The 19,093-nt window shown below is 35.3% G+C and overlaps 1 protein-coding gene across 6 annotated transcripts in view; it reads right to left on the bottom strand.

Annotated features, from left to right (window-relative positions):
* The window catches only part of Ash1l (ASH1 like histone lysine methyltransferase), a 176,655-nt gene that overhangs the window by 51,230 nt on the left and 106,332 nt on the right, over positions 1 to 19,093 (bottom strand). For all 6 annotated transcript variants that reach the window (XM_078027423.1, XM_078027422.1, XM_040287678.2 and 3 more), the window contains one exon: positions 7,178 to 7,272. In XM_078027423.1, the coding sequence (XP_077883549.1) occupies positions 7,178 to 7,272 (95 nt within the window). The remainder of the gene's footprint in view (positions 1 to 7,177; positions 7,273 to 19,093) is intronic.

Below are 19,093 nucleotides of genomic sequence, written 5' to 3'. Positions count from 1 at the left end.
TTAAGTACAAAAGTTCATGTCATCTTCACAATTCAGGCTGGAAATATTTTTAATGGATACATCAAAATAGTGAGTTCTAGAGTTGATAACTTGTTCAATATCATCCAGTTAGCATGTGAGGCACTGGGTTCAATTCTCAGTACGGCATATAAATACATAAAGTAAAGGTCCTTCGACAACTAAAAATACATTTTAAAAAATATTCAAGCTACTTTTTCTTTTATAAAGAATTTGAAGTCTTTGGATCTTATTGGCAATTAATAGAAGTGGTATTTGAATCAACACTTCATTGATTCCAGGGGCCAAATGACCATTTCTTTGAATTTTTTTGCTCCCATATTCCTCCCTTAAAATTTGAAAAACCATTTCTCTTATGTATTTGTACATATAATATAGTTTAAAGAAGTACAGATAATTTAACTTCTGGATATATCATTTTAATGAATATCAAAGATGTAATACTAAAAACGAAAACAACAAAAAACCTTAACATTTAGAAATTTAAGTAATTTTTATTCTTGAAGATTAATTTCATTTATTCCACAGAATTTTACCCTAATGTTAATATTTTTGGGCTTGAAATTCTTGTATTGAATAACCTATTCTCCCACTCCATAAAAAAAGCATTTAACATTTAAAATTACCTGTGACCAACCACAAGAAGCAAAGCATTAAAATTTTTCTTTTCTTTCTTTCCTTTTTTTGGGGGGAGGGTGGGGCAGGGTATCAAGGATTGAATCCAGAAGGGCTTAACTAAATCCAAAAGGGCTCAACTGAGCCACATCCCTAATCCTTTTTGATTGTTTATTTTGAGACAGGACCTCACTAAGTTCTGAGGCTGGGTTTTGAATTTGCAATCCTCCTGCCTCAGCTTCATGGAGTTGCTGGGATTACAGATGTGTACCACTGTGCCAGCTATTAAATTTTTCTTTTTATATTGAGATATGACTTCAATTTTGATGAATATATTCATGATAAAAATAACACAAATACACATTCTTAAGATAACAGCTTTATTGAGACATTCAAGTGTTTCTTTCCTTCTTTGTTATTTTTTCCACTCACTCTTATAAACTACATTATTCAATGGATTTTCGAATACACAGTTGTTATGTATAACTATCACCACTGGAATGGATAATTTTATATGACAACCTGTCTAGATCATGGTACCTGGTGTATTTGTTCAAATATTATTTTATTTCTATGAATGTATTTTTTAGATGCTATTAACATTGAAATCATAGATTTTTGAGTAAAGCAGATGACACTACATAATGTGTTGAATTTTTCCAATCACTTGAAGATCTTAGTAGAAAAAAGGGCGACTTCCCCAAGAGGGAATTTTGCTGGCAGGCTGACATAGGGCTTAAGATGCAACATCATCTTCTGTGTCAGTCTACTCTACAGATTTTGGGTTTGCAGCCACCACAATCACATGAGCCAACTCCTTAATATAAGTCTCTGTTCTCTCTCTACATTATATTCTTTTTACTTGCAGAAACCTGATTAACACAACCATCAATATAATTTCAAAACGTCTTCATCATCCCCAAGACAGACCCTGCATCCATTAGGCTGTCATGTTTTGTTCTCCCCTCTCTCAGTCACTTACTATTATTATTCTACTTTTCATTTTTATGTATTTTCTGTTCCGGTCGTTTCATATACATGCTATCATAAGAATTTAAAGTTTTTATGACTGTCTTCTTTAAAACAGTATCATTTTTAATTTTTGGGGGGTATTAGAGACTGAGTTCAGGACTGCTTAAAGCAAGTGCTCTATCACTGAGATTACACCAAGTCGTCTCACACACATGTTTTGAAGGTTCATCCATTTTGTGGTATATTTCAGTGCTTCACTCCTTGTTAATGTCAATTAATATTTCATTGTGTGGATGTACAACAGTTGGTTTATTCATTCATTCATCCACCACTGGACACATGGGGTTCTTCCACCTTTTGCCCTATTGAGAATACTGCTGCAAAACTATTTGTGTTTAAGTTTTATGTGGCCATATGTAATTTTCTTGGTTATATACCTAGTAGTAGAATTATTGAGTCATATTGCAATTCTCTGTTTAACTTTTTTTTTTTTTAAAGAGAGAGTGAGAGAGGAGAGAGGAGAGAGAGAGAGAGAGAGAGAGAGAGAGAGAGAGAGAGAGAGAGAGAGAGAGAGAGAGAGAGAATTTTTTTTAATATTTATTTTTTAGTTCTCGGCGGACACAACATCTTTGTTGGTATGTGGTGCTGAGGATCGAACCCGGGCCGCACGCATGACAGGCGAGCGCGCTACCGCTTGAGCCAAATCCCCAGCCCTGTTTAACTTTTTCTTTTCTTTTCAAGCAGGTCTTGCTATGTTGCATAGGCTTGTCGTGAACCTGACTACAGGCATGTGCCACCAAGCTGAGCTTATGTTTAACTTTTTGAAGACCTGCCAAAATGTTTACCAAACAACTTTATGTTCTTACCAGTAATGTATGAGGGTTCTAATTTCTACATAACCTTGTCAATTCTATTTCTTGCCCATCTTTTAATTAAAACCATTATAATGGATGTGAAGTAGTATCTCATTATGGTTTGATTTGTATTTCCATAATAACTGAATATTTTTTCATTTGCTTATTGGCAATTTGTATTGGTTTCTGAGAAATGTCAAATTTACCCATTTAAAAATTGTTTTTAAGAAATACTGAGGGGCTGGGATTGTGGCTCAGTGGTAGAGCGCTCGCCTAGCGCGGGCAGGACCCTGGTTCGATTCTCAGCACCACATAAAAATAAAGGCATTGTGTTGTGTCCATCTACAAAAAAGATATTCTCTCTCTCTCTCTCTTAAAAAAAAAAAAAAGAAAGAAAAGAAAAGAAATACTGAGATAATTGGACACCGTGGTGCATGCCTTAATATCAGAGACTTGGGAGGCTAAGGTAGGAGGATCAAATATTGAAAGCCAGCCTCAGCAAGTCAGCAGGGCCCTAAGCAACTTAATGAGACCTTGTATCAAAATAAAAAGTAAAAATGGCTAGGAATATGGCTCAGTAGTTACATGGTCCTGGGTTCAATACCTAATATAAAAAATAAAAAGGGAAAAAACTGAGTTATTTATATATATGGATATATAATTTATAAATCCCTTACTTGAAACACTAGTTCTCTTTATTGTGATTTTGCTTTCCCACGTTTTAGTTATCTGCAGTCAAACCCAGAACAAAAATATATTACGTGGAAAATTCCAGAAATAAACATTTCAGAGATTTTAAACTGGGCACCATTCTGAGTAACATGATGAATACTCAAGCTGTCCAGGCACTGATGAACCACTCTGAGTTAATTTTTGTATATGGTATGAAGTACGGGGTCCAACTTCATTCTTTTGTATGTATGTATACACTAGTTAATAAAAAACAATTTGCTGAAAAGATTATTCTTTCCTCAATTAATTGCTTTAGTACTCAGGTCAAAAACTAACTGATCATAAATTTAAGGGTACAACAAACATTTTGATAAGCATATATCTTAAAATGTAGAATTCTGAAATGCATTTTTTCATGGGGAAAAAGAAACAGTAAATTTTCTTTCTGTTTGTGATGCAAGGGAAAGAAACTATGGCCTTGTGCATGCTAGGTAAATGCTCTACCATTGAGCAATATATTCTTAGCCTATATAAATACTTAAAAATAAATACTACTTTACATTTATTGAATGTGAGTCCTTTAATGGTAACATGCATCATTATTTTATTTATATAACTATTTAACTCACATTAACATATGGCAAACATAGAGATAAAGTAGGTATTTCTGGCTCCTTAAGTTATGCTCTTTGTTTACATGATACTCTAAGTGTGCTCTCAAAGCAACTGACCTTATTGTCGACATTGTCCTCACATAAAATTTTCTTTGAGGGCTGAGGTTGTGGCTTGGCAGTAGAGTGTTCACCTAGTATGTGTGAGGCACTGGGTTCGATCCTCAGCACCACATATAAATGAATGAAATAAAGGTATTATGTCCTCTTACAACTAAAAAATAAGTTAATTTTTTTTTCTTTGAGCAAAAAAATAGGACTGTCCAGAAAAAACTCCTATCCTGCAACAGCCTGATTTTGAGCACTGTTTGATCACAGTTAAAAAGAAATCTATCCCACACAGGATAGATTGTTCAACTACTGAGCCATACCCCCAGCCCTTTTTGTATTTTAGAGACAGGGTCTCACTGATTTGCTTAGTGACTCATTAAATTGTTGAGTTTGGATTTGAACTCTCGATCCTTCTGCCTCAGCCTCCAGAGATGCTGGGAAAACAAGTGTGCACCACTGTACCTGGCTGGGATACAACACTATTTATTCCACAGATAAGATAGAAATAATCGCCTATCTGTTATTTTCCTATCTCTCCTGGAATTAACTGAACCCTTCATCTCCTAAGATAGTTAGAATATCATTCCAAGATCTAGACTAGCAAATTTTCCACCCAGGACAAAACTAGTAAAACCAAAATGATCACATTTTTCTTTAAATGGGACTTTAAAACAGTTCTTTTTTCCCTCTGGGCTAATTATACTCAGCAGGTTCCAGGAAAGAGCTAAATCTGCTTAGAGTTTGCTTCTACAGCTATTATCTTACAAGTAAAAAAAAGAAAAAGCTCTTTCAAAGAATTTTGACTAAACCCAGAGAATATGGAATTTATTCTCATCTCTGTCAAGGAAGCACATACTATGGAGCTGAGAATTAAACCTGCAATTTTATTTGCAGTTAAAGTTGTCTGCAAGTCACCCAATGTAGAATAATTAAACTAATTTTTATTGTGAGACTTGTTTATATCTGCTGATTTAATACAATGCTGGTGTGGGACTCTTTGGAGAGAAAAAGAAGATGAGTTAATTATAACACAGAGAAGAGCCCCATGGTCAATAAGGTCAAGAAAGTATTAGTTGAAGAGAATACTACATGGCATAAAATCAACATCTACTATGCAAGTAAGTTGCTTCTGGCTCCAATTTTGTATTTAATAAACCCCTTTAAAAGCAATTTTCTTTGCCAAAAAGGAAAAAAATGAGGAAAAAACTTTCATCTATATTCAATAAAATATCCTAATTTTTCTTCCTTTTCTTTTATTAGTACAATAAATATTTGGTAAAATTCTATTATGTACCAGGCATTGGGAAATCAAAGTAGAAATAAGAAAGACAATGATCCTGAACTCCTGGAGTTTATAATCACATGAAGATAACAAGAGTGTCAACAAATATTATAGACTACAGAAAGAAATGAATTGAGTGCTCTGATCTAGAATAAAGGGAGGGACATTCTATTGGGGAGACAATCAAAAAAATCACTTTAAGGTAAATTATACTTAAGCTGATAATGGCATTAATCTCATTTTTAAAAGATGAGAAGAACTCAACCATGGAAGGAGTTTGAAGAGCTTTTCAGGCAATAGGAATAGTCTTTTTTTTTTTTTTTTTACTAGGGATTGAAATCAGGGGTGCTTAACCACTGAACCATGTCATCAGGCCTTTTTGTTTTTTTTTATTTCAAGACAGTATCTTGCTAAATTCCTGAGGACCTCACTAAACTGCTGAGGCTGGCTTTGAACTTACAATTCTCCTGCCTCAGCTTCCCAAGATACTTGGGATTATAGGTGTGTGCTAATTCATCCACCAGGCAATGGGAATAGAAAGCATAATGATCCTCTAATATGTTCTAAGTACTGAAAGAAGACCAGAGTGACATAATATAGTAAGTAAGGCAGAGATGGGAATAGTTAGATGGAGAAAGATGGGAGTCGGGGGAAAAGTCACTCTTAAAAGCCATTGTAAAGGAGTCTGTATTTTCCCTGAAGGTAAGCCACTTAAAGACTTTAAGCAGGTTCTTGGTTAAGTTAGAAAATCATTTCTCTTTTTACTAAGTGGGGAGTGGATTGAAGAGAAGTAGAAATAGAAGTTGACAGTTCGTTGGAAGGTGCTAAGGTTTGTCCCCATCAAAACCCAAAATGAAATGCTGTTGTTATGAAGTGATAAGACCTTTAAAACAAAATTGGGGCTGTATTCTCATGGATAGATTAATGTCTTTTTTTGAGAGATTGAATGAGGTTTCAAGGGAGAGAGATTAGTCTCATGGGACTGAATTAGTTACCACAACATCAGATTGTTCAAAAGCAAGGCTACACCTAGTGTTTTAATTGCTTTTGTACATTCTTCTGCTGTGATATCAAGTGTTGGGAGGTCCTTAATAGGAGCTAAGTAGATGACAGCATTATGCTTTTGGTCCTCTAGTACTGTGAACTAATAAAACTTTTAACTCCCTCAGGTTCAGGTATTCTGTTACAATAAAATGGACTAAGATAGAAGGCTATGTTAGCAAACCAAAAAAAAAAAAAAAAAAGATAAAAATGGCAAAGTTGAGGGATGGCAATGGACTTCGTGCAGAAATAGGAGATATTTCAAGGAAGGCAATAACAGAATTTTGAGTCAGACTGGATGAGGGGGTTGAAGAATGAGAGAAATTAAGCATGAATTATAGATAATTTTAACTTACTAAGCAAAATCTTGATGTTTTCCCTTTTTTGGTACCAGGAAGTGAACCTAGAGATGCTTTATCACTGAGTCACATTGCCCCCTTTTTATAATTTTGAGACAGGGTCTCACTCACTAAGTTGTTTATGGCCTCAAAATTGTAATCTTCTTGCCTCAGCCTCCTGAGTTATTGGGATTAGAGGTGTGTATCATTATGCCTAGCTTGAAGCTTTTTCAAAAAACAAAAAGATAAATCCTGCTTCATTTTCAAGCTGACTGATTATGAGAAAAAGCAATAGCCCCTTTTTGGTACTAGGGATTGAATCCAGGTGTGCCCAATTACTGAGCCATAACCCAGCCCTTTTTATCTTTAATTTTTTTTTTTTCGATATAGTTTCACTAAATTGCTTAGGCTGGTTTTGAACTTGCTCCTGAGTTGCTAGGATTACAGGTGTGTACAAACATGACTATATAAAATTTATGCCATTTTGACTCCTGACTATCAATTAATGTGCAGAATTCTTTATAGTAAGAATAGATGAAATGGTAAAAAGTCTGAATCCATCAGAGATAAAGAAATAAAAACAAAGAAGACAAAGACACTTCTCTCAAATCCAAGAAATACCTTTTTGTCTCAGCAACATATTATGTGGACTTTACTACTCACCAACATGAATGGGGGCTGGGAATAATCCATATTCATGTTCTCCTGGAGTATACTCCAGCTTCTCTTTCTTTAACTGGATCAGTCGGCTCTTTGGGCTGTGATCAGAAAAGAACATAAAACAGAAAGAGGCAATGAAATTTATTCCTATAGTCAAATATAAACAATATATCACTTACCAAGGGTATTTGTTCTAACAATGGCTTGGATCTTAAATGTACTGTTTGGGGAAAGGGTACTAAGTACTTTCGTATATTTTGTGTGTGTGTGGGGTTTAAACAAGGGGTGCTTCACAATGAGCCCCTTACATCACCATCCCTTTTTAGTTTTTATTTTGAGACAGGGTCTGGCTAAAGTTGCTTAGGGCCTTGCTAAGCTGCTGAGGCTGGCCTGGAACTTGTGATCCTTATGTAAGTCTCTGGGATTACAGGCATGCGCCACCATGAACAGCACTTTCATACACTTTTACAAAGCTTTATTTCTAGAAATACTGTTAAGAAAGAGGCTATTTAGTGTTCTCCAACAGTGTTTCAGAAGGAACCCAAACTTCAGATCTAATTATATGAATTACTATATTTGGTAATTTATAGTCTTATATGTATTATCATTTATTTCAATACTATGAAACAATCAGAAGGCAGCTCAGGAGGCTGAGTCAGGAGGATCACGAGTTCAAAGCCAGCCTTAGCAAAAAGCAAGGTGCTAAGCAACTCAGAGAGACCCTGTCTCTAAATAAGATACAAAATAGGACTGGGGATGTGGCTCAGTGTTTGAGTTCAATCTCTGGCATCCTCCCCCACCCCCCACCCCCGACCAAAAAAGGTAATGTTGGTGCTACTTTAAGAGCATTAGAAATAGGTGCTCTATGAGTTTAAGTAATCTGCCTCTACTTTTAGCACCTGGTAAGGAAATCTGAGATTAAAATTGCAGTTTCTTGCTCAACTCTGGCTTCTTTCTTCTACTCATCCTACTAATTTGTTTCTGAATATTTAGTATAAAACCAAATCTCAAAAGATATTCCATAAATATACAAAAGCAAGAGAGAAAGAAGAAAATGAGAAAAATAAAAAGGGAGTATTATTTGGGGATAGAATTCAGCAGTAGTACACTTGCCTAGCATGCACAAGAACCTGGGGTCAGTCTTTAGCACTGACAAAAAAATAAAATAAGAGGAAGAAAGAGAACTCATATATGACTTAATCTATTAAGGCTTTAATTTTGGTGATACAAGGAATTGAGCTCAGGCACTGGTGAAAGTGCTCTTCCACAGTCACATTCCCAGCCCCTTTAAAACTTTGTTTTGAGAGAAATTTCTTGCTAAATTGCCCAGGGTGGCTTTGAACTTTTGATCCTTCTGTCCCAAGTAACTAGGATGACAGATGGTCACGACCACATCTGTTACTAGTGTAATTCTACAATGGCTTCAGTCAAAGCAAACATGTTATTTTTCTTTTGCTAAATTATATACTGCCTTTATAAGCTTTCTCTTGGTAGCACTAGGAATTAAGCCCATAGCTTCTCACATGCTGGAGAAGCTGTCTGCCACTGAGCTACATCCCTAGTGATACCATACTGCCTTTTGATAAACAAGTCTAGACCATTTTTATCTTGTAATAAATATGTATACTAATATATATTTTGCAGATGAGAAAACTAAGCTCCAAAGGGTTAGTTATTTGTATACCCTGAAGTTTTAAATTTTTAATCCTAGTTCTATTATTTCAACAATTACTTAGCACTCACTCACTCAAGTCCTGTTCTGAGTGATGAGAGACAGTGGCAAAATATTTTTTCCCCTCTTTTTGGTACTGGGGGTTGAATCAAGAGGCACATTACCACTGAGCTACATCACCAGTATTTCTTTTTTGTATTATTCTGAGCCAGAGTCTTGCTAGGATGCTGAGAGTCCCACTAAATTGTTGATGGTCTCAAACTTGTGATCCTCCTGCCTCTGCCTCCCAAATAGCTGGGATTACAGGTGTGTGCCACCCTATCTAGCTTCATTTAAAAAAATAGTTTAGAATGTGTGGTTTCTGTGGATGACAGATTAAGATAAAAAACATAGCTGCCTTTTTAAATTTGTTGGTTTATACTGGAGACACTGCACTGAACACTCTATGCAATTTCTGGGTAGAATTTTGTGTACCACTACTAATTCAAATTAGGAGAAAACAGTTGGAATGAGTAGCCATTTTAGACACGCTATAAATGATAGTAAGCCAGAAGTTTCTGTAATGATGTTTCCTTCTGACTTGTGGCTGGAGTTGTAAAAAATGAGACTACTTGCTCTATGCACATATGGATAAATTTAAAAAACCTTTTGCTTTTCTTATCAAAAGGAGAGAATTTCCTGGGTCTGGTAGTGCATGCCACAGACTCAGGAGGCTGAGGCAGGAGGACTGTAGATTCCACACCAGCCTCAGCCAAAAGAGTGAGACCCAGTCTCAAAATAAATAAATAAATAAATAAATAAGAAGAAGAAAAAAATTAGTTTTTTTGATATTTTTTGGGTAATGTAACCCATTCAGTATTTATGTCCAACTTTCTTTTTCTTTGGGAGAAATTTTGAGTTAAGCCCCTCTCTCTCTCTCTCTTTTTTTTTTGTGCCATGCTGGTTAGAACCCAGGGTCTCATGAATGCTAGGAAAGTGTTTATAGGCAAGTGCTTAACCAATGAGCCATATCCACAGCCATTGTCTTAATAACTTACCCTTTAGATGTAATATCAGGATGTCTAATCTAAAAGGGCTAACCTACCAAAAGAGGGGAAAGGCACATGCATACTGAAGAAAAAAAAAAAATGAGCTTGGCAGGTTGGTACACGCCTGTAATCCCAATGGCTCGGTAGGCTGAGGCAGGAGTTCAAAGCCAGTATCAGTAACAGCGAAGTGCTAAGAAACTTGGTGAGACCCTGTCTTTTTTTTTTTAATGTTTATTTTTTAGTTTTAGGTGGACACAATGTCTTTTATTTTTTTATTTTTATGTGGTTTTGAGGATTGAACCCAGCACCCTGCGCATGCCAGGTGAGCGTGCTACCGCTTGAGCCACATCCTCAGCCTGGCGAGACCCTGTCTTTAAAAAAAAAAAAAAAATTCAAAATAGGACTGGAGATGTGGCTCAGTGGTCCAGTGTCCATGAGTTCAAGCCTGGTACTCCAAGGAAAAGAAAAGGCAGGGTGTCTAATAACTGTTGTTACAATATAATAGACAGTACTTTTATATAAGTACTGTCTATTACCATTTCTTGGCTTTAGGTAATTATCCCTTATGTTCGAATCTCAATATCTCTAATAAAAGGCCCCAATTAAGATATATTCTATATTTGAACTTTGGAATTTTCCAGATAGCTGCTGAAGAACACTAAGCCCTACTCCCAATCCTTATAAAAGAAGGGGTTTCTTTTGAACACACTAGATTTTAAAATGAACATATCACCATTCTATGAGCTGTCCTGTTTAGCAAACTTACAATATCAGAGGTTGCAAATCAAAAGTAAGTTCGAGCCAAATACAGTGACTTGTGAGGCTGAGACAGAAAGATCCTGAGTTCCAGGCCAGCCCTAGAAACTTAGAGAGACCTTGTCTCAAAATAAAAAATAAAAAGAACTGGGGGATGTGGCTCAGTGGTAAAACCCATGGGTTCAATTTCTAGTATCCTTCCCCCACCAAAAAAAAGGAGTTACATTCAAGTTCTATAGGTTAAATATATATATTAAATAAAATATAATAAATATTTATAAATCATATTATATAAAATTAAATATAAATTGTTTAATATGAATACGTTTTAACTTTTTAAAAAATTTCTTCTTTTTTTTAATATCTGTATTTTATTTATTTATTTTTATGTGGTACTGAGGATTGAACCCAGGGCCTCACACATGCTAGGCAAGTGCTCTACCACTGAGCCATGATCCCAGCCCCACATTTTAATTTTTTAAAGATGGAGAAAAGCATACAAGTGTTCTTCAACTGGACTGGCATGGAAACTATAAAAACTTATTAATGCCTTCATTTTTCATGTTGTATAAGGGGAAATAATATCCATAAAATCTTTCACAACAACTACCCTACTAGCTGTCTATAGTTTATTAGAGTCCACAATTTAGTAGGAGCAAATAATGATATTTCTTGAAAAATCAGGAACAGGAAAATATTTTTTGGAGGTGAAAGTTGAACCCAGGGGCACTTAACCACTGGGCTATAGCCTCAGCCCTTTTTTATACTGCTGGGGGAGGCTTTGTACTGGTGATCCTCCTGCCTCAGCCTCTGAAGCCACTGGGATTACAGGCATATGCCACCATGCCTGCTTAAGGAATCTTTGAGAAAGGATTTACCTATGACCTCCCTGTAAAACTTGACAGAGGTTAAGTTGGGAAGTTTTTAGTTTTTTTTTTTTCCCTACCAGGGACTGAACTCAGGGGCACTTAACTATTGAACCACATGCTCAGCCCTTTTTGAATGTTTTTTAAAAATTTGTTTAATTAGTTATACATGACAGTAGAAGGCATTAGTGTATTTTGACATATCACAAATAGATGCGATATAATTTATCAATTTTCTGAATATACATGTTGTGGAATTACATTGGTCATGTAGTCACATTGTATACATAAAGTAATAATGTCTGTTTCTTTCTACTATCCTTCCTATACCCACATCTACCCGCCACTGGCTTCACTTCCCTCTACCTAATCTAAGTTAACTCTATTATGCTCCAGTGCCTGCACCCCTTATTGTGAATTAATATCCGCATATCAGAGAAAACATTTGGCCTTTGGTCGTTTTGGGGGGATTGGCTTATTTTGCTTAGCATGATTTTCTCCAACTCCATCCATTTACTGGCAAATGCCATAATTTAATTTTCCTTTAAAGCTGAGTAATATTCCATTGAAAAAAAATATATATCACATTTTCTTTATCCATTCATCTACTGACATTACTATAACATGCCGATTTTAAGTCCTTTGAGTGCAAGCCAAGGAGAGGGATAGCTGGGACAAATGGTGGTTCCATTCCCAGTTTTCTGAGGAATCATCACACTTCTTTCCAGATTGGTTGTACCAATTTGCAGTCCCACCAATAATGTATGAGTGTACCTTTTCCCCCACATCCCTGCCAACATTTATTGTTGCCTGTATTCTTGATGATTGTCATTTTGACTGGAGATGAAATATTAGTGTAGTTTTGATTTGCATTTCTCCAATTGCCAGAGATGTGTAACATTTTTTCATATATTTGTTGATCGATTATATTTCTTCTTCTATGAAGGGTCTGTTCAGTTCCTTAGCCTGTTTATTGATTGGGTTATTTGTTTTTTTGGTGTTTTTTTAGTTCTTTATATATCCTAGAAATTAAGGCTTTATCAAAGGTGCATGTGATAAGATTTTCTCCCAATATATATAGCCTCTCTTCTTATATTATTGTTTCCTTTGCAGAGAAGCTTTTTAATTTGAATCCATCCCATTTATTGATCCTTGATTTTGCTTCTTGTGCTTTAGGAGACTTGTTAAGGAAGTCAAATCCTAGGCTGACATGGGGAAGGATTTGGGCCTACTTTTTCTTTTATTAGGTGCAGGGTCTCTGGTCTAGTGCCTAAGTCCTTGATCTACTTTGAGTTGATTTTTGTGCAGGGTAGAGATAGAGGTTTAATTTGATTTTGCTACATATGAATTTCCAGTTTTGCCAGCACCATTTGTTGAATAGGCTATCTATTCTCCAGTGAATGTTTCTGGCACCTTTGTCTAGTATGACATAACCGTATTCCTGTGGGCTTGTCTCTGTGTCCTCTACACAAGTCTATTTTGGTGCTAATATAATGCCATTTTTGTTACTGTAGCTCTGTAGCATAGTTTAAGGTCTGGTATTGCAATGCTTCCTGCTTCACTTTTCTTGTTAAAGATTGCTTTGGCTATTCTGGGTCTCTCAGTTTTCCAAATAAATTTCAGAAGTACTTTGTCTATCTCTATGAAGAATGTCATTGGAATTTTTAATAGGATTTGCATTAAATCTGTATAATGCTTTTGGTAGTATGGCCATTTTGATAATATTACTTCTGCCTATCCAGGTGCATGGGAGATCTTTCCATCTTCTGAGGTTTTCTTCAATTTCTTTCTTTAGCGTTCTGTAATTTTTATTGTAGAGGTCTTTCACCTCTTTTGTAAGATTGATTTCCAGGTATTTTATTTCATTTGAGGCTATTGTGAATGGAGTCGTTTTTCTAATTTCTCTTTCAGTGGAATCATCACTGATATATAGGAATGTGTTTGATTTATGGGTGTTGATTTTATATCCTGCTACTTTGCTGAATTCATTTATTAGTTCTAGAAGTTTTCTGGTGGAATTTTTTGGATCTTCTAGATATAGAATCATGTAATCAGCAAATAGTGATAGTTTGAGTTCTTCTTTACCTTTTGAATTTCTTTAATTTCTTTCTTCTAATTGCTCTGGCTAGAGTTGCAAGGATGAAGTTGAATAGAAGTGGTGAAACAGGAAATCCTTGCCTTGTTCCAGTTTTTAGAGGGAATGCTTTCAATTTTTCTCTAAACTTTTCTTTTTCTTTTACAATTTTGAAACAGGGTCTTACTAAGTTTCTTAGGGCCTTGCTAAGTTGCTGAGACTGATCTTGAACTAGTTATGCTACTGCCTCAGCCTCACGAGTCACTGGAATTATAGGCATGTACCACCATACCTGGCATGGTTCTTAATTATAATAGGTAAGCTCATAAGGGTAATACAATATTTTTAACACAAAAAAGTACATTTTAGCCTTTTATAAAGTTAACCAAACTAAAGTTGATTCTAAAACCTTAGAAGCACATTTCTCTAGTTTTAGCAACAGATCTTTGTATATCAATATTAAACATAATACACATAAATGGCTAATTAAATACTAAATTAGTGATTGTGAATCAAAGAAGATTAAAGAAAATAATGTGGTAAAATCTCCAAGACATAAACAAACACGAAGGTGGGCTATAAAAGTGAAAGTGATACTTTATATGATAGCCACACTGGAAAAGTATTGATTCTCTAAGAATATTATTCCTAATTTTTGCAATGCTGATGTCTAAAGAAATATGATCTTTGTGAATACAAAAATTTTGTGTGAAAATTACATTTATTGCCACAGAGAATAGACAAACATAAATTTAGTATTCTTGTGTTCATTGAAATACCTATTATATTTTTCATATGAAAAGTCCTTTTGAGTCTGTGTGTGTGGGTGGGTACTGGGGATCAAGCCAAGAGGCCCTATACAACTGAGTTCCATCCGGGGCCCTTTTAATTTCTGTACTAGGGATTAAACCCAGGGGCACTTTACCACTCAGCTACAACCCCATCCTTTTTTTTTTTTTTTTTAAAGAGAGAGTGAGAGAGAATTTTAACATTTACTTATTTTTTCTTAGTTCTCAGCGGACACAACATCTTCGTTTGTATGTGGTGCTGAGGATCGAACCCGGGCCGCACGCACACCAAGCGAGCGCGCTACCACTTGAGCCACATCCCCAGCCCCCCATCCTTTTTAATTTAGTTTTTAATTTTGAGGTAGGATGTCTAAATAGCTGATGACATAGTTAAATTGCAGAGGCTGGCCTTAAACTTTCGATCCTCTTGCTTCAGCCTCCCGAGCTGCTGGGATTAGAGGCAAGCACTATTGTGCCTGATTTTTCATTCTGATATAGGGACTCAGTAGAAAGCAACACAAACAAACAAAAAAGGGAAGAAAATATTTTGGTGACATTCCTACCCAAAATGCAGCACTTATTCATGAAGATATCATACAAACAATAAATTTAAGGAACCCCCATAAAACAATTGCACTGTATGTACTCTTTAAAAAATGTCAATATATAGGGGCTGGGTAGTGGCTCAATGGTAGAGTGCATGCCTAGCATGTGTGAAGCAATGGGTTGGATTCTCAGAAATACATATAAATAAATAAATAAGGCAGGAGGACTTCAAGTTTGAGGTCAGCCTCAGCAACTTAGTGGAGACTCTGCCTCAAAATAAAATACAAAAAAAGGCTGGGAGTGTTCCTCAGTGGTTAAGTGCCCTTGGGTTTAATACCTGGTACTGTACTAAACCAAACCAAAAAATCCTAAAATAATAGCACACAAATTAAAGGCGAGTAAAGGGACATGACAGTCAAATATAATGCATAATCATGAATTAGGTCATGTCATAGATATTTCTGAGACAATAAAATTTGATTATGGAACTGTGTATTAGATAATACTATGGTAGTATGTTTAACATCCTGAATTTAACATATTTATTATGTTTCTATGAGAAATGCCATTGTTCTAAGGAAAACCACACTGAAATATTTATGAGTAATAAATAGGCTAGTCTTTAATTTTTTAATCAAATGACAGAAAAAATGTCCTGTGTGTGTGCATGTGCATGTGAATGCACACACAGGTGAAAAAGAAGAGAATGAAAATCAGCAATTGATAAATTTGGTTGGAAGGTACACATTTTCTTTTCTTTTTCTTTTTTAGAAAGGGCCCAAGTGATTGTCTCAGATCCTGAGTAACTACTACATGTAAGTGCTACTCTGTTCAGCCAAAAGTTTCTGTGCAATCTTGCAATTTTAAATTTATCATGGATGATAATTTAAAAATTATTTTTATAATTTTTATAATTTAAAATCCATATCATGGATGATGATTCGTAAGAATCATATTTAAAAAGATAATATGTTTATTTTTAAATATTTTTGGTACTTAAGACTGAACCAAGGGGACTCAACATACTATGTAAGTGCTCTTCCACTGAACACCCTTATCAACATGTTATGTTTTAGTAAAACAGTAAATGGTTTTTAAAAACAATTAATTTACTTTGATAACAATTATTTAGACTGATGTTTAAATAAATACAATTTTCTTTTGTACCTAATAACTATAGGAAAGAGCACCAAAATCATACTTAAAGGCAAGGAAAAATTATCTTAAGACTTCAAACACTGCTTGAGGGGAAAACAAAAAATATCCAAGTATTGTGGCACATGCCTATAATGTCAGTGACTTGATAGGCTGAGACAGAAGGCTTACATGATTGAGGTCAGCCTAGCAATTAGTGAGTTTCTTAGCAACTTTATAAGACCCTGTCTGAAAATAAAATATTAAAAAAGAGCTCAGTGGTAAATGCCCTGGGTTATAATTCCCAGTAACTACAAAAACAAAATAATACAAAACAAAACAAAAATAATACAAAATAACCATAGCAAAAAAAAAAAAAAAAAAAAAATTGCCAGGCACAGTGGCCCATACCTGTGATCCCAGCAGGTTGGGAGGCTGAGATAGGAGGATCGTGAATTCAAAGCGAGCCTCAGCAATGGCAAGATGCTAACAACTCAATGAGACCCTGTCTAAAACACAAAACAGGGCTAGGGATGTGGCTCAGTGGTCCAGTGCCCCTGAGTTCAATCCCTGGTACCAAAATAAAATAAAATAAAACAAAATAAAAATTTGTAGGGCTGGGGTTGGGGCTCAGTGGTAGAGCACTTGCGAGGCACATGTGAGGCAGGGGGTTTGACTGTCAGCACCACATAAAAATGAATGTATAAAATAAAGGTATAAAAAATTTATAGACTGTTATGATTTTAATCCAAATGAGGTGCAAGATTATGAAACAGATACACTTAAATACAGTGTAATGGATTCAAATGAGAACATACAGATAAAAGTTTTTTGTTACTGGCAAATGAAAAGTACAAACATAACTGATAATGCAATTATAATGCATAATTGTATGCATGTGTCCCAAACAGTAATTCTGTTTGGGACACATGCATACAAGTACATGAAGATTGTGTGCATATACACATAAAGTATAAGCATTCCAAGAAAAAATTTGGCATTTATTCTATCTTGATGAATATAAACATGATGAACTGAAATATTTATTTCCTTATATTTATTATAGAGTGAAAGGGCAGATGCTATTCTTAGCATTTAATTTTTTTCCTAAGATTTAAAATCATATATTATGTTTTAGGAATTCGGCACTTGATTCTCTAAATATTTAAAAGATGTTGCTAGAGTCTAGAGAGCATACAAGTTGCACAAAGTGAGATCCTGTACAAAAGAAGCTTAGAGTTTGATAGAATAACAAACATCAGTGCAAACGCCTAGATAACACACCACAAAATGATAAAACTTTTAATACCGGGGATTGAACTCAGGGGCACTCGACCACTGAGCCACATCCTCAGTCCTATTTTGCATTATATTTAGAGACAGGGTCTCACTGAGTTACTCAATGCCTCACTTGTGATGAGGCTGGTTTTGAATTCGTGATCACTCTGCCTCAGTCTCTTTTGACAAAACTTTTTTTTCCTTTATAATTTTTTAATTTGTTCTAATTAGTTATATGTGATAGTAGAATGCATTTATGCACTTTGATAAATCATACATAAATGGGGTATAATTTCTGATTGTACACATGCAGAATCACATCATACAGTCATATATGTACATAAGGTAATAATGTCTATTTTATTCTATTAGCCTTCTTATCTCCCTTCACTTTCCTTTACCTAAACTGACTATTCTTTTCTAGCATGGGCCCCTGACTCTCATTGTGAATTAGCATCCGTATGTCAGAGAAAACATTTGGCCTTTGGTTTTCTGGGATTTTGTTAGCATGATATTCTCTAATTCTATCCATTTACCTGAAGGTGCCATAATTTCATTCTTCTTTAAAGCTGAGTAATAATCCATTGGGGGAAAAAAATATACCCCCCCCCACACACCATGTTTTCTTTTTCCATTCATCTTTTGAAGGGTACCCTAGGTTGGTTCCATAGTTTAGCTATTGTGACTTGAGCTGCTATAAACACTGACATGGCTGTGTCACTGTAGTATGATTTTAAGTCCTTTGGGTATAAACCAAGGAGTAGGATAGCTTGGTCAAATGGCGGTTCCATTTCAAGTTTTCTGAGGAGTCTACCTACTGCTTTTGAAAGTGGTTGAACCAATTTGCAGTCCCAACAACAATGTATGAGTGTACCTTTTCCCCCACATCCTCACCAAAACACTTATAGGCTCTTTTCTCCAGTGAATGCTTCTGGCATGTTTGTCTAGTAGGAGATAACTGTTTTTGTGGGGTTTGTCTCTGTTTCTACTATTCTGTACCACTGGTCTACGTGTATGATAAAACTCTTAATACTACTTTCTACATCGAACCACTAAATTCTACAAAAACCAAAAGGAATGTAAAAATAATTGCAACTAAAAGAAACTAAGACTACTTTAATGTGAAGAATTTCAGATTTGAATAAGGTTTGAAAGAATGTGGCAAGAGGAAAGACGGAAGGTATACTATGTAGAACAATCACCTAGGATGAAAACCAAGAGAAAAGGGAAGTGGAGAAGTGATCAGATATTATAGCTTAAGGCCCATTAATGGAGCTAAGACTAGAAAAATAGGCTACACTATATCCTTTACTATCACTGAAGTATTGGTTCCAAGAACCTTAGTAAATAAGAAATCATGAGGTTGAGGCAGGAGGATGACAAGTTTGAGGCCAGCTTCATTAACTCAGTGATGACTCTCAGCAACCTATCAAGAGTCTGTTGCAAAACAACAATAAGGAGCTAGAATTGGAACTTATTAGTAAAGTTGGTACTGTATTCAATTCTTAATACCAACAAAAAGAAAAATTTCATGTTTTTACCATACTGTACTTTAAATCTTTTTTTTTTTTTTGGTACCAGCGATTGAAACAAGAGCACTTAACCATACTTTTTTAGAGACAGGGTCTCACTGAGGTGCTTAGGGCCTCATTAAATTGCTGTGCCTGGCTTTGAACTTGTGATCCTCCTGCCTCAGGCTTCTAAACCACTGGGATTACAGGCATGCACCACCATGCCTGGCTAAATCTTTTTAGAGTATACTTGTACTTATTAAAAG

Source organism: Ictidomys tridecemlineatus, chromosome 11, assembly GCF_052094955.1.
Source record: "Ictidomys tridecemlineatus isolate mIctTri1 chromosome 11, mIctTri1.hap1, whole genome shotgun sequence".
Lineage (NCBI taxonomy): Eukaryota > Metazoa > Chordata > Mammalia > Rodentia > Sciuridae > Ictidomys > Ictidomys tridecemlineatus.
The sequence above is the reverse complement of the archived record's forward strand: the minus strand, read 5'-3'. Positions and strand labels throughout refer to the sequence as shown.